Source organism: Zingiber officinale, chromosome 7B (genome assembly GCF_018446385.1).
Source record: "Zingiber officinale cultivar Zhangliang chromosome 7B, Zo_v1.1, whole genome shotgun sequence".
NCBI lineage: Eukaryota > Viridiplantae > Streptophyta > Magnoliopsida > Zingiberales > Zingiberaceae > Zingiber > Zingiber officinale.
The window spans coordinates 5,456,886-5,471,095 of record NC_055999.1 but is presented as its reverse complement, the minus strand read 5'-3'; the positions used below and the strand labels follow the sequence as shown (position 1 = coordinate 5,471,095).

Sequence of the window (14,210 nt, the reverse complement as noted above, 5' to 3'; positions counted from 1 at the left end):
ATTTAAAGAGGAATATTATGTTTCCGTCGTTACAAATTTCACCAATACTATATTTTTTTATTAATTATTATTTTAATAGTAGAATTATATTTTCGTCTCTAACGATAATTACTAATTTCATTAATGATAGTTTTTTTTTTCCTAAGTGAAGGTTGTATAACAAACATTACGGGGATCTAACAATTTGTGCTTTCCAAAACTCATAGTGAGAACTAATCAACTTTTTGCCATTCTTTGTTAAGATAAGAACCGCAAAGCTAATATAAAAGTAAAGTATTTATTCAATATAGAAAATTTTCCATTTAACATCATCATTCTTGTTCCTAGTCTTTTCTTTCACTCCATAATTATCTCCTCGATAAGTTTTTCTAAATTTCTCCAAGATCGTCCATCAGGTTTGGCTGCCTCAACTGCTTTTTCTTTCCACTCCACTGCCTTCCTCTTCATTTCCTTCCCTTTCTGCCCTTCCATCAGCTCCTTGATCAGCCCTTCCACCTCCTCCCTACTTACATCTTCATCAATCTCCATTCCAATGCCCCATACAGAGCATATGTACCTACAATTAATTTGCTGATCCGCAAAGAAAGGCCAACAGATCATGGGAACCCCTGAGCATATGCTTTCCGTTGTAGAATTCCATCCGCAGTGTGTCAAGAAACCTCCAATTGCAGCATGAGCCAACACCCTCTGTTGTGGGCACCAGCTCGTGATGAAGCTCCTTCCCTTGGTCATCTCCGAGAACTCCTGTGGCAACAACGCCGCGTCGCCCACCACAAGGTCAGGTCTAATAACCCAAAGAAACGCGCATCCACTGTTAGCCAAACCCCATCCGAACTCCACGGCCTGCTTGCTCGTCAAGTTTGCCACGCTGCCAAAGTTGACATACAACACGGACCCTGACTCCTTTTCGTCTAACCATTCCAAGCATCGCAAGTCCTCTCTCCACATGTTCAGTCCACCGAGCGATGAGGTTGATGAATCATTGGGAATGTAGTGAGAAAGTAGGCACATAGGGCCAATATCGAACACCGGCGGTAGCATCGATGAGCATGCGCGGAGCAATGGTGATTCTAATTCAGAAAAAGTGTTGAAGATTATTGCTGTGGCCTGGTGAGATGCATGCGCTCCATCAATGGAAAAGTTGAGCGATGCATCGTCTCGGTCGGTGGTTCGAATGAAACTAGTCAAATCTTTCATGCGGACTGTTACCATTCCTGGTATCCAATCAATGATAGTGTCCAGGTACCCATTTGTAAGATCGTCTTCGCCTAATATTAACCAGTTAGATGCATGAGCTGACCCTCTATGACTAGTTAATTAGTATATATCAATTTTAAGTTATACTTACTTTTCAATGGGACGAGGCCTCTCTCGATCAAGTCCTTGCAGTAGTAGTAGTCCGTGAAGCCACACACGGCCACTGTGCAGTAGAAGACATTAGGGATCCCCAATTTGGTGGTAGCGTTGAGGGTGAAGGTGGCGAAGGAATCTGAGATCACGCATCTAACGGGTGGCACACCGGAACTCGGATCGTTCAGCGCGGATATAAGCCTGAGGAAAGAAGCAGGGCAGTTCTTTTGGTTGGCATGAAAGAGATTTGTAGCGTCTTCTGATCTGTATTCGTCTCTATCGTCGGGGGGCGAGAGGCCGTCGGAGATGCAGGCGAAGCGGAAGTCAGGGAGGCCGGCGAGAGCGGAGACTGATCCGTCATGCTTGAGAAGATGCTGGTGGGCGTACTCGGTGTTGACGAAGGTTACGAAGAAGCCCTTGAAGTGGAGGACTTTGGCCAGGTTGAACATGGACTTGATGTGGCCTTGGAAGGGGAGAGTCATACACACGAGATGAGTTTTGGTTGAGTGCCCCATCTTTGTCTCGGACAGGAGGACGGCCGATTCAACCTTCGTCTGGTATGATCTGGGACTGGGACTAGAAAAGCTCTGCCTGTGTATTGATGTGAAGGTAAAAGATAATGCCAAAAATTACAAGGCTCTTGTTTCTATGATCATCTAGGGTTGTTTGATTTTGATATAATAATATTTTATATATAATAATTTTAATTAAAATAAAATTAAAAAAAATTGAATTATGATTATTGATATTACATATTATATCAGATATGCCCTTTTGTTATTTTTTAAATTTAATATCCTTTAAAATAAGGACCCAGCATCTTAATTTTTGAACCTAAGATAATGGTGATGGGGCCATTTGCTGTTCGAGTTCAAAAAAAATTATTGTTATGTACTAGCCGGATAGACATGCAGCTGGTGCGTATGACAAACTACGCCAGTTAATGCAAGGTGGAAGCTATTATGCACTAGCCGGATAGACATGTTTATACAGTGTTTTTGTTCTTCTCCATAGGAATATTGTTACGTTATTATAATCGGATTGACTGTTTTGATATTTTAATAATTTTTCTGAAATAAGTTTATCATTTATGTATTAGGGTATGAAGTTTCCATCGTATAATTTATACGCATTTATGTATTAGGATATGAACCCTCCATCGTATAATTTATACGGAGTATATTCTTTTGGTTTCTTGATAACGGTTATATAAAATGTCAAATAAATATTAAGTGTTTGAGTTCAAGGATTGTTAAGCTGATGGGCGATTAATACATTTTTGATTTCGACCCTCACTTCAAGGCCCTATCTTATTCGTCGTATCACCATTGATATGGTGATAAAGATGTCCTCCAAAAAGCGAGTCAAAGTAGGGGGATCAATTGACATGAAGGTCAAAGTCAAGCGATCAAAGTCACATGGTCGGACGGACCTAGAATTGCTGATTAGATTATGTTGGCCGAGCGGGCCTCACAGCGCGGGTCAGACGTGAAGGGTCGACCGACCTCCCGAGCAGTTGTCATTTGTAACTTGCAAATGAGATTTGAAACTAAGTACTAATTTACCCAACCCACCGCCCTATCCGATCGAACCTAAGGACCGATCAAACATATTGAGCCTCCTCGGTAAAATGAAGGGTCAAGTGAAGAACGAGTTGTTGACTGCAGTCTGTAAAGCTGAGCTAGCGATCTCTCGGCCGAGTGGCAGCTGGTTGGCCTACAATAAGACCCATATACCTATCATGTCATACTCATTTGAAAGTTTGTGCTATAAAGGACAGAGAATATCCCGTAGGCAAATCGTGTTTTGGAAGCTACTAGCCTGTAAAATCACAGAGATTTGTACGCTTATTTAAGAAAAGGTGTTAGAAGTACTTTATGATATATCCTTTCTTAGAAAAGTTTTGGAGAACGTGCTAATGCTTTGAGATACGTGTATAACGCAACAATGTCACTATAAAAGGGGTCTCTATCTATAGGCAGAGGTATACGATGCTTCATATTTAAACGCTCTTTATTACAATTTGCTTTCACTATTTTCTTCTCCCAAATCAATCATTGGCTTGAGCGTCAGAGGGCCAATGCCGGAGACCCCTTCTCTGTCTCGGCACTAACACTCTTTGTATTGCATAACAGCGTGGAGTCTTCATTTGGTCAACTGTAGAGTCATGTCCCTAGCTCACCGCCTTCACTAATTTCGGATCGGGTCATATTTGGCACTGTTTGTGGGAATCTCACCTGCATCTGAGACATGAAGATGGGGGACACTAGACGGCTCACCACAATAACATTAACCTCAAAAGAGTTGGAGATGCTGATAAACTCTCAAGCTACAAAGATGGTGCAACAATAACAACAAGCAGCAACTGAGCCGATCGTATCTGCAACGAGCCAACACGCTAAACATGGGACCCGGGTGGAGGGTCCTGCTAGGCATCAGTCGAACCACCAGGCGACGGGTGCTTTCCACCAAGCACTCGTCTTGTCGACCAGCTTCCCACCAGTGCCCAATGTATAGGTCTCGTGCGACCGGTAAGAGGGGGGTGAATTACCTTGTACAAGAAAAACAACAAATATATCTTTCTCAAACTGTTGGGCATTACTAATTACACACTTAATTAAAATGATAATAAGTAAGAAGAGTACGAGACAAACAATATACTTGGTTTGCAATTAGAAAGATTGCTACTCCAAGAAAAGTAGGCTCACTATGAAGATTTCCTTCTCAAACAAAATGTCAAAAGCGGAGAAGCCTCATACACGAAAGTAAAGCTCAAAAATGAAAAGTAAAAATAAATTAGAAGTACAAAATATGTTGTTCAAAATAAAGAAGACCAGAGCTCTATTTATAGCACACTGGTCGAAACTGACTATTTACTGACGTGGCACGTTCCGAGCACCCAACTCCGGGTGCCCCCAGCATAGCAAAACTCTATCTTTATGCAACGACCAAGTGATAAGATTTTATCCATCTCTAGGCACCCGAACCCTCTCCAGGCACCTGGATCGTTGCTGACGTAGACCCATAATTTGATCCATAGCGTCGAGGCACCCATTCGGGCACCCTGGTGATCCGGGCGCCTAGATTAGTCAACTTTGGCTGACTAGTCAAGCGCCTTCTTCGATCGCTTGGGTGATCTTAGCTAACTAGAATTGGGCTCACCCGAACCTATCTTCCAACCTTCTCCTCGAGCAATCTTCCGCTCCAGCTTCTCATCCCTCGAAAACGCTGTACACTCCCTTCTCATCTGGCACCATACTCTTCCACAGCACCTCGTCCCTCGGACGCACCGAGCCTGTCGACTCTTTTCTGTGTCATCCTTCTTGCTAGTTACGTCTTTCACTCGATTTCTTGTGGTCCTAAGTTTTTGCACACTTATACACAAGGATCAAAACACAACAGAACCAAACTTGACTTGGTTGATCACACCAAAACTACTACGGGATGCTTACAATCTTTCCTTTTTTGATGTGAGCAAGCAGGGCCGACTTTAGGCATAGACCATTAAGGCTTATGCCTAGGGCCCCAATTTTATTGGGGCCCATTATTTTTAATATATTAAATATATTTTATGTGTTTTTTAAAGAAAATGAATAAGAATAGGCCCACGTGATAAAAGATTGCACAATCTTATTCTCTACAAATTGGGGTTATTATTTTTAATATATTAAATATATTTTTATAATAGGGTCCACGTGATTCAAAATTTGCATGATCTCTCTAATCCAAGTTGATTTCACAAAGATCTCATTATGGTTCCAATGGATAGAGTCATAAAGGGATACTTTTTTTAATAAATTAAATTTATTTTTAATTATGGATGTTATTTTATAAGATCTAATTTATTCCTCTTTAATATCTCTCAATCCTAGTTAAGTTTCTCTTTCGTTGGTGATGCTTTTTTCCTTTGATCAATAAGAATATGAATTAATTTTTTTTATCTTATCCATGCACTGTAAAATAAAAATGCTTGTTTTTTTTTAATCCCCCCTTCCCCTTTTCTAACTCCCATTCTCTATGCTTCTTTTCCTCATTGAGATTAGAGAAGAGAAATCATACCTAACACTAACACGTTGATCCAGTTGGTGATGATATTATGCTCCTTGCTTAATTAAATTAAAAAATTGATGCATTCATCCATATTATGTCTGATTGAAATGGAAGATTTTATTATTTTTGAGCAATAACGAGTAGATACCTTTACCATTTCATTTCTTTGATAAAAATTTAGTTTAATTTTTATTTAGATGTATTTATAATCATAAATTATTCGATTTTCCTTTTGTCTTCATTCTATCATTTACAACTATTTTAGTTTAGGTGATGAAAAATATGATTTTTTTTTCTTTTGCTCTGTGCCTAAAAGGGCTCTCATTTTGTTCTTGATAAATAATAATGGTTGGTTTGGTCTCATTGTGATTTTTATTTTTTAAGGATTGTATTAAATTTTATCATTTTATACATATATTTTTATTTATTTATTTTTTTGAGCTTCGCTGATGATGATGAGTTGAACATAAAAGCATGATTTTTTTTCCTATTATTATCCTATTTGATTGTTCTTATTTTCTGAATTTTGTTTTTTTTCTATAAAGGTTGTTTTGCTTCATCTTTCATTTAAGTAATTAGATATACTTCTATCTTTGTTCATTTTCAAATAATTTTGAATACACTTATTTTTAGCTAAGTAAATTGTAAACTTATTATCTCCTTATGGTATATTATTATATCTAATAATAATAATCTATTTAATACCATAAAGTCTATACTTCTCTAAATTAGGTTATTAAAATTTGAATATGAAAATTTAATTAAGAATTTTACATCTAAAAGTGAGAAAATTAAATTTTATAAAAAAATTTTAAATTAATATTTTAATTTGTTAAAAAATTTAAATCACCATTTTCAATCCCAAGTCTGAATGGAAAAAGGTGAAATTTTTTTAAAAATAATGTCAAAAACCTAAATTTTTTGTTTCTGCCTAGGGCCTTAAATAGGCTTGAGCAGGCTTTGTGAGTAAGACAAGTTAAGTTAGGGTAAATCAAAACAAAAAAACAATACCATTACATATAAATAAGTTGCAATTAATAAACATGTAAAAAAAATTTACCTCTTCCAAACTTAATCTATAATTCTCCCCCTTTAATCAAATTTAAAATAAGGGTATTCTATGGAAATAAATTTGAAATAAATTCTAAGGGATACAAAAACAATGACTAACATTTAGAAAAATTATTAAGTTTAAATTTTGAAAATATGAATTTTTATAATTTATAAATCATTTTTGGAAGAAATAAATTTAAACTTATTTTGAATTGTTGAAAAATTATGAAAATTTTTGTAACGTTTGAACTGACGTATCCTAAACAATGATAAATTTTTCACAAACAAATGAAATTAATATTGGAAGTAAAAAAATTATTTTCTTTAGAAAAAGGTATATATTAAAAAATAATTTCTAAGCTCTAAAAATTATGAAAAAAATTCTGAGAATGTAAATAGTAAGTATTTTGATAAAAAATTCATAGAAAATTTAATTACGGTCAAACAATTTTGAAAATATTTTATTTGATAGAGAATATGACATTTTATAACAGGATTTTTTTTTTAAAAAAATAATTTTGTGAAATAATTTTAAATTAAAAAAATATCATTTTTGTTAAAAAAATTCATAAAAAATAATACAATGGTAAAAAAATATTTAAATTTTTTTCTATAGATAAGTAATGAAATATTTCTTTCTTAGAAAAATTAATATCTAATTAATTTTGAACAAAAAATTATATGAAATAATTTATTTGAAACCATTAGACAATTTTAAGCAAAAAAAATTAAATCAAATTAAAAATAAAACATGCATAAAGATTTTAATCTAAGCATAATTTTGGAACCCAATATAAGAGCATCCACATCAGATACTCTAAATATACATTTTACCTAAAAAAACCCCTTTATAAGATATCCTACTAGTTCCCTAAATTTAGATTCTATGAACAGTAACTCCCTAAATTTAGGGAATGAAAACGCTACCCTAAACATTAAATGAATAATAAAAAAATATAGAGGAGAGAGAAATAATAATAAATAAATAAAGATATGGTAAATTATAGAGTAGCTAGTGTACCATGCAGTGAAAAGAGATTCTCTAAATTTAATAAAGTTAATGATTTACCTTAAATTTTAGAGATATTGATAGAGAAACTGATATGGATACTCTAAGTTCCTATCTATTAGATTAATCAGAAATTTTTTAGGAACATATTTTCATTACAAATTTCTAATTTGACCCTTATGATATCTAAAATACTAATTTAGTCCTTGATAATTTCTAAAATTTGAAGTAATAAAATTCTAAGATACAGAATTTTTCAAATTTTCTATTTGTTCTTTCAACTTTTCATTTTTTATTTTCATTTTGTCGAAATCTTGTAGTCACAAGATTTTGCTAAAGTTCCTTTTAGCTCTTTGTTTTCCCTTAATAATTTTTTATTATTATTTTCTAATTGACAAGAATTTTTAGACAATATTTTAATAAACTTGTATAACTGGCCAGGAGGTAGAGACCGTACTTAACTTACCTTATAAATCTCATTATCTGATGTTCCCCCTGTAGTGCTGCTTCCATCTAACATTGCTCCGCCTTCATCGATGCTCTCGATGCTCATTTCGGATGAGCATGCTTCGTCATCTTCTTGGTGACTTGCCATCAGCGCAAGTACGGTGTGGGGCTTCAATCTCTGACTCTGATGAGGAAATTTAGTCCCACATCGCCTTTAGGTTTTTACGCCTTTTCTATGTCGATCTTTTACCCTTGTCCTTATTCTTTAGTTTTGGGTAGTTATCTTTGACGTGTCTTCTTCATTACAGTGATAGTATCTCACTTTCCTTTTCCTTCGTTTGGCCTGCACTTGGTTGAATTTATTAGATCTATTTTTTTAAAAAAAAATCCTTACCATAAATGTCATTTTGTCATCGTCGAGGGATGTTTCAGAATTTGGTTAGTCCATTTTTACCTTTAAAGCAATGTTCTATTTCAGCTCCTTCTTTAGATCTGCATATTTACATTTATGAATTTCAAATGTAGAAAATAACTCTTCTAGATTACTTACCTCTAAGTCTCTAGATATGTAATATGTATCTACTAGAGTTGACCATCCTGGTATTCTTAGAAAAGCGTTAAAAGCATACCTTAGCGAATTTTGGTTGGTTACCTTTTCTCCGAGATTTGTGAGTTTGGTGATTAGCTTCTTTATCTTGGGGTGCAGTTGAGGAACTATTTCACCTTCCTTCAATCAAAGATTTATCAGTTGGTTTCAAGTAGATCTCTTCTTGCGAGCTTGACTATCGAGGATCCTTCATGAAGCTCCAAGAATTTTTTCTAGAGGTCTTTCACAAACTTGTAGACTCCGATCCTATTGGCCTCTTGTGGTGGCAGTGCACTTAGCAGATGGAATTCTACTTTTCCATTAGCAACGAATTAAGCTTGTTCCATTTTTGTCCAGTTTTCCTCTCTCTTTAGTTTGTCGTTGCTGTTGGTAGGTTCTGCAAAACCATTTTTTAAAAGTAAAAGGATATTGAAATCAGTTTTGAAATATACCTCTATTTTCTTTTTCTAGTGGACAAAGTCTCCCTTAAACTTAGGTGGGTGGATACTTGTTCTGACCATCGTCTTTTATGATTCGGTCGACGGTTAGTCCTTCTGGAGATGTTGGGCTAAGAAACCAATTGTAGGTCCCATGCAGCTGGTAAGAGGGGGTGAATTTCTCTGTACAAAAAATAACAAGTATACCTTTCTCAAACTATTACGCTTAAATAATTACACACATAATTAAAATGATACTTTATCCGATCGGACTTAAGGTCTGATCCGACATATTGAGTCTCCTCTGCAAAATGAAGGGTCGAGTGAAGAATGAGTTGTTAACAACAATCTGTAAGGCCGAGCTGGCAATCTCCAGGCTGAGTGGCGGCCAGTCAGCCTACAACGGGACCCATATACTTGTCATATCGTACTCTTTTGGAAGTTTATGCTATAAAGGACAGAGAATATCCCGCAGACAAATCGTGCTTTAGAAGCTTCTAGCATGTCAAATTACAGCGATTTACCCACTCGTTTACGGAAAGGTGTAAGAAGTACTTTATGGCCTATCCTTTTTTAAGAAAGCTTTAGAAAACGTGCTAATGCTTTGAGATACGTGCATAACGCAACAGTGATACTATAAAAGAAGTTTTTCATCTATAGGTGGAGGTATGCGATACTTCATATTTACACACGCTCTTTTCTACAATTTGCTTCCACTATTTTCTTCTCCCGAATCGATCACTAACTTGAGTGTACCAACGCCGAAAACCCCTTCCTTGGCCCAACACTAACGCTCTCTGTGTTACAGAACAACGCGGAGTTTTAATTTGGTCCACCGTACAGCCACGTCCTCAGCTCACCGCCTTCACTAATTTCAAATAAGATCATATTTCCCACAAACGACGCCAAATATGATCATGTTCGAAATCATATTTGGCATGCTCCCTTCGTGCCTCACTTTGTTAGCTCAGAGACCACCATCCGATCGAACAACCCTGATCCAACGGGCCAACACCCTCCGTACCTCACTCTACTAGCTCAGAGACCACCAGCCAGTTAGATTCCACTGTTTCCCTAGAGCTATGCTTCCTCTGACTCCAAAATCCAACCATACAATTCTTCCATAACTTTTCGATCGGATCCTCTCGACTCTAGAGGCTTAGCGCCCCTTAACCCCCAATAAGATGGACAAAAATATAAACAGACTCGTCAGTCCACGATCAGAGATTGGACCCCGTTTTACCAATCCATTATCTCACTATTTGAGCTAAGTCCAAAAAGCCAAATGAGTCTTTCGACTCATGAGCTCATTCTATAATTAATATCGCACATGGAGTTATCAGAAGCACATGGGATATTATCTTTGTAGAGATACGGGACATGAGTAGTGTATGGATGATGAGACTGCACAATACAATAAAAATATAATGTTTGGACATTTTTCTTATCCTGATATGATATTTCATTAATTCAGGAATTACAAAAGTATTATAAAGGGTGTCGCCTCCATAGGTACAGGTACACTTTGGCCTCACACGATTTAATTTTCCTCTACTGTCCATCTTCTACATTTTCATCCACTTCATTGACTTGAATGTCGGAGTGACTGAGTTAGAGATCCCCTGGCCTGCTTACTAATGCTTCTTCTTCCTCCTCTACTCCTTAATTTTGCAGGTTTTTCTCCTTTAAGGTCTTCTTGTGATCACCCTTGAAGCCAACACACTGTTTGTTCAATCTTCATCGATTTTAGACATGATCAAGGCCAATTTGAGTTTTAGTGAGATAATCAACTCATTAGGTATACTCAAACTGATCAACTTAACTTGTTCTAGTTGACTCACCTTGACTATCCAAACTGCTCAAACTAACCAAACCAATTGAATTAATAAGCTCAATTAGCATAATCAACCCCCAGAAGACACAACTAACGTGAATTGATCAATTAAAATTGATGCCAGTTATAGGTAAATAACTTTTTTTTCCCAGCTCTCAATTTTTCTCTAAGATCCTCCACCAGGTTTACCAACCTGATGATCGATTGGAATTTCTATAGGACCGAATCAATTATCTATCAATAAAATTAATTAAAATTATCAATTTTTTTCTCAATTGCTTTCTCTTTCAATTTTCATCTCCTTCCTTCTCCAATCAGCTCCTTCATCGATCCCTCCACGGCTCCACCTCTATTCTCTTTCCACCTTCATGCCCCATACATGTGGCAAAAGTATGGGGATGAAGGTGGAAAGAGAATAGAGGTGGAGCCATACAGAGCATATGTATCTATCAATTGATTTGCTGATCCGAGAAAACACGCCAACAAATCATGGGGTGCTATTATTTGGTCTCGTCAATGTCATGGCTTCACTTGTTTTTTTCCCTCAAATTATTTATCTAATTATTAAAATAAAAATATGAATCCTTATTCGGTTTGTTCGGAAGACGTTGTCACGAAATGCAACTTTGTTTGAAGGTATAATGTGTGAGAGTTTTGCAACTCACAATTATATATGCTTATGTGATTTATATCACCAAAGAGTAGACTCAGAACTAAACTAGAAAGGATCGGCGTCCACAGTTCACAGGGGGTACACAAAGGTTGTAGCACTGATAATAAATTCTACGGGGATCTAACAATTGTGCTTTCCAACAGCTAATAGTGAGAACTAGCTGCCTTTTGCTATTCTTTGTCGAGATAATTAAGAACTGTAAAGCTAATAGCTAGAAAAGTAACGTATTTATTCAATATAGAAAATCTAGTACTAGAAAGATTTTCCATTTAACATCATATCTCACTCCATAATTATCTCCTCGATAAACTTTTCCAAATTTCTCCATGATCCACCACCAGGTTTGGCTGCCTCAACTGCTTTTTCTTTCCACTCCACTGTCTTCCTCTTCATTTCCTTCCCCCTCTGCCCTTCCATCAGCTCCTTGATTAGCCGCTCCACCTCCTCCCTAGTTACATCTTCATCAATCTCCATTCCAATGCCCCATACAGAGCATATGTACCTACAATTAATTTGCTGATCCGCAAAGAAAGGCCAACAGATCATGGGGACCCCAGAGCATATGCTTTCCGTTGTAGAATTCCATCCGCAGTGCGTCAAGAAACCTCCAATTGCAGCATGAGCCAACACCCTCTGTTGTGGGCACCAGCTCGTGATGAAGCTCCTTCCCTTGGTCATCTCCGAGAACTCCTGTGGCAACAACGCCGCGTCGCCCACCACAAGGTCAGGTCTAATAACCCAAAGAAACGTGCATCCACTGTTAGCTAAACCCCATCCGAACTCCACGGCCTGCTTGCTCGTCAAGTTTGCCACGCTGCCAAAGTTGACATACAACACGGACCCTGACTCCTTTTCGTCTAACCATTCCATGCAGCGCAAGTCCTCTCTCCACATGTTCAGGCCACCGAGCGATGAGGCTGATGAGTCATTGGGAATGTAGTGAGAAAGTAGGCACATAGGGCCAATATCGAACACTGGCGGTAGCATCGATGAACATGCGCTGAGCAATGGTGATTCTAATTCAGAAAAAGTGTTGAAGATGATCGCTGTGGCTTGGGGAGATGCATGCACTCCATCAATGACAAAGTTGAGCAATACTTCGTCTCGGTCGGTGGTTCGCAAGAAACTAGTCAATTCTCTCATGCGAACTGTTATCATTCCTGGTATCCAATCAATGATAGTGTCCAGGTACCCATTTGTAAGATCGTCTTCACCTAATATTAACCAATTCGATGCATGAGCTGACCCTCTATATATGACAAGTTAGTATATAAATATCAATTTTTTAAAGTTATACTTACTTTTCAATGGGACGAGGCCCCTCTCGATCAAGTCCTTGCAGTAGTAGAAGTCCGTGAAGCCACACACGGACACTGTGCAGTAGAAGACATTAGGGATCCCCAATTTGGTGGTGGCGTTGAGGGTGAAGCTGACGAAGGAATCTGAGATCACGCATCTTACAGGTGGCACACCGGAGCTCGGATCGTTCAGCGCGGTTATAAGCCTGAGGAAAGAAGCAGGGCAGTTCTTTTGGCTGGCAAGAATGATTTTTCTAACGTCTTCTCTGTATTCGTCGCCGTCGTCGGGGTGCGAGAGGCCATCGGAGATGCTGGCGAAGCGGAAGTCAGGGAGGCCGTCGAGAGCGGAGAGTGATCCGTCATGTTTGAGAAGTTGCTGGTGGGCGTACTCGGTATTGACGAAGGTTATGAAGAAGCCCTTGAAGTGGAGAACTTTGGCCAGGTTGAGCATGGAGTTGATGTGGCCTTGGAAGGGGAGAGCCATGCACAAAAGATGAGTTTTGGTTGAGCTCCCCATCTTAATTCCCTCGGACAGGACGGGCAATGCAAACTTCTTCTGGTATTCTCTGCGTCCTGGGAGCACTATAAAAGCTGTGCCTGTGTACTGAAATTGAAGGTAAAAGATAATGGCCAAAAAATTTTAAGGCCGCTTATTTTAATTATCTACTCGGATTGACATCTTGATGGTAAAAAACTATTGAATATTTAATACTCTATTTTAAAATTAATTAAATAACTATTTTAATAAAAAAAAATTACCATCGAATAATTAATAATTAACTAATTTATTTATTTTTAATTAGCAGTGAATTGGACGGATTGGAATAAACTATCATGTGCCTTTGCATAAGAATAAATAATAGATGATTGGAATCCTATTTAATTGACTAATTAAGTGAGAGTTAGTAAGACGACTGGACGGATGATTATTCAAAACATAATAATAGTTACGTCAGGGCATCCACAGCAGAGGCTTTTTCCAGCATTTTTGTTGTTCTCTGTCTTATCTATCATCACAAATTTAAAAACTGGGTTGGATTTTTTAAACCCAACTTGTTAATCTCTCTTCCATTTTGTTCGGGATCGCATCTCATTGCCTAACATGCAAGGCGTGTCCATGTGATGGCTTAACGAATTGCCTGGTTCGGCACGGAGCTGAATATCGATGTGATGGGACGGCACGTGGGAGCAGCACGTCTCTGGAGCAATAAGACAACTTTAATATCTCTTTCTACAGGACAAATATTAAATCGTACACTCAACTTAAAAAAAGGATTTTAATATTTATAAAATTATATATATATATTTAACATAATTTTTATTAATCCTTTTACTTGAACCAAGTGGATGAAAAATCATATTTCAAAAAAAAAAAAAAATACCGCACAGCCAGTTTGTGACTTTATCGCGACTTGACTTGTCTTGATCGACGGGCGCTAAAATAGGTGGCTTTAAAATCACAACTAAGAAAAA

The 14,210-nt window shown here is 37.2% G+C and overlaps 2 protein-coding genes across 2 annotated transcripts; both read right to left on the bottom strand.

Moving 5' to 3' along the window:
- Positions 1–258: 258 nt before the first annotated feature.
- LOC122005136 (7-deoxyloganetin glucosyltransferase-like) lies at positions 259–1,978 on the bottom strand. The gene is made up of 2 exons (XM_042560060.1): positions 1,349–1,978; positions 259–1,268 (listed from the first exon to the last, which is right to left on the bottom strand). Exons 1-2 carry the CDS (start codon positions 1,863–1,865, stop codon positions 337–339), a joined length of 1,449 nt encoding a protein of 482 aa, XP_042415994.1. The 5' UTR covers positions 1,866–1,978; the 3' UTR covers positions 259–336.
- Positions 1,979–11,647: 9,669 nt separating this feature from the next.
- LOC122005137 (7-deoxyloganetin glucosyltransferase-like) lies at positions 11,648–13,337 on the bottom strand. Its single transcript, XM_042560061.1, has 2 exons — positions 12,741–13,337; positions 11,648–12,653 (listed from the first exon to the last, which is right to left on the bottom strand). Exons 1-2 carry the CDS (start codon positions 13,252–13,254, stop codon positions 11,722–11,724), a joined length of 1,446 nt encoding a protein of 481 aa, XP_042415995.1. The 5' UTR covers positions 13,255–13,337; the 3' UTR covers positions 11,648–11,721.
- Positions 13,338–14,210: the final 873 nt, after the last annotated feature.

What these genes read in the sequence shown, in the direction of transcription:
- LOC122005136 (XM_042560060.1), bottom strand. Translation starts at nt 1,865, where the DNA reads ATGGGGCACTCAACCAAAACTCATCTCGTGTGTATGACTCTCCCCTTC. An exon ending in AGGCCTCGTCCCATTGAAAA is followed by an intron (nt 1,269 to 1,348) that starts GTAAGTATAACT and finishes GGTTAATATTAG; the next exon opens with GCGAAGACGATCTTACAAAT.
- LOC122005137 (XM_042560061.1), bottom strand. Translation starts at nt 13,254, where the DNA reads ATGGGGAGCTCAACCAAAACTCATCTTTTGTGCATGGCTCTCCCCTTC. An exon ending in GGGCCTCGTCCCATTGAAAA is followed by an intron (nt 12,654 to 12,740) that starts GTAAGTATAACT and finishes GGTTAATATTAG; the next exon opens with GTGAAGACGATCTTACAAAT.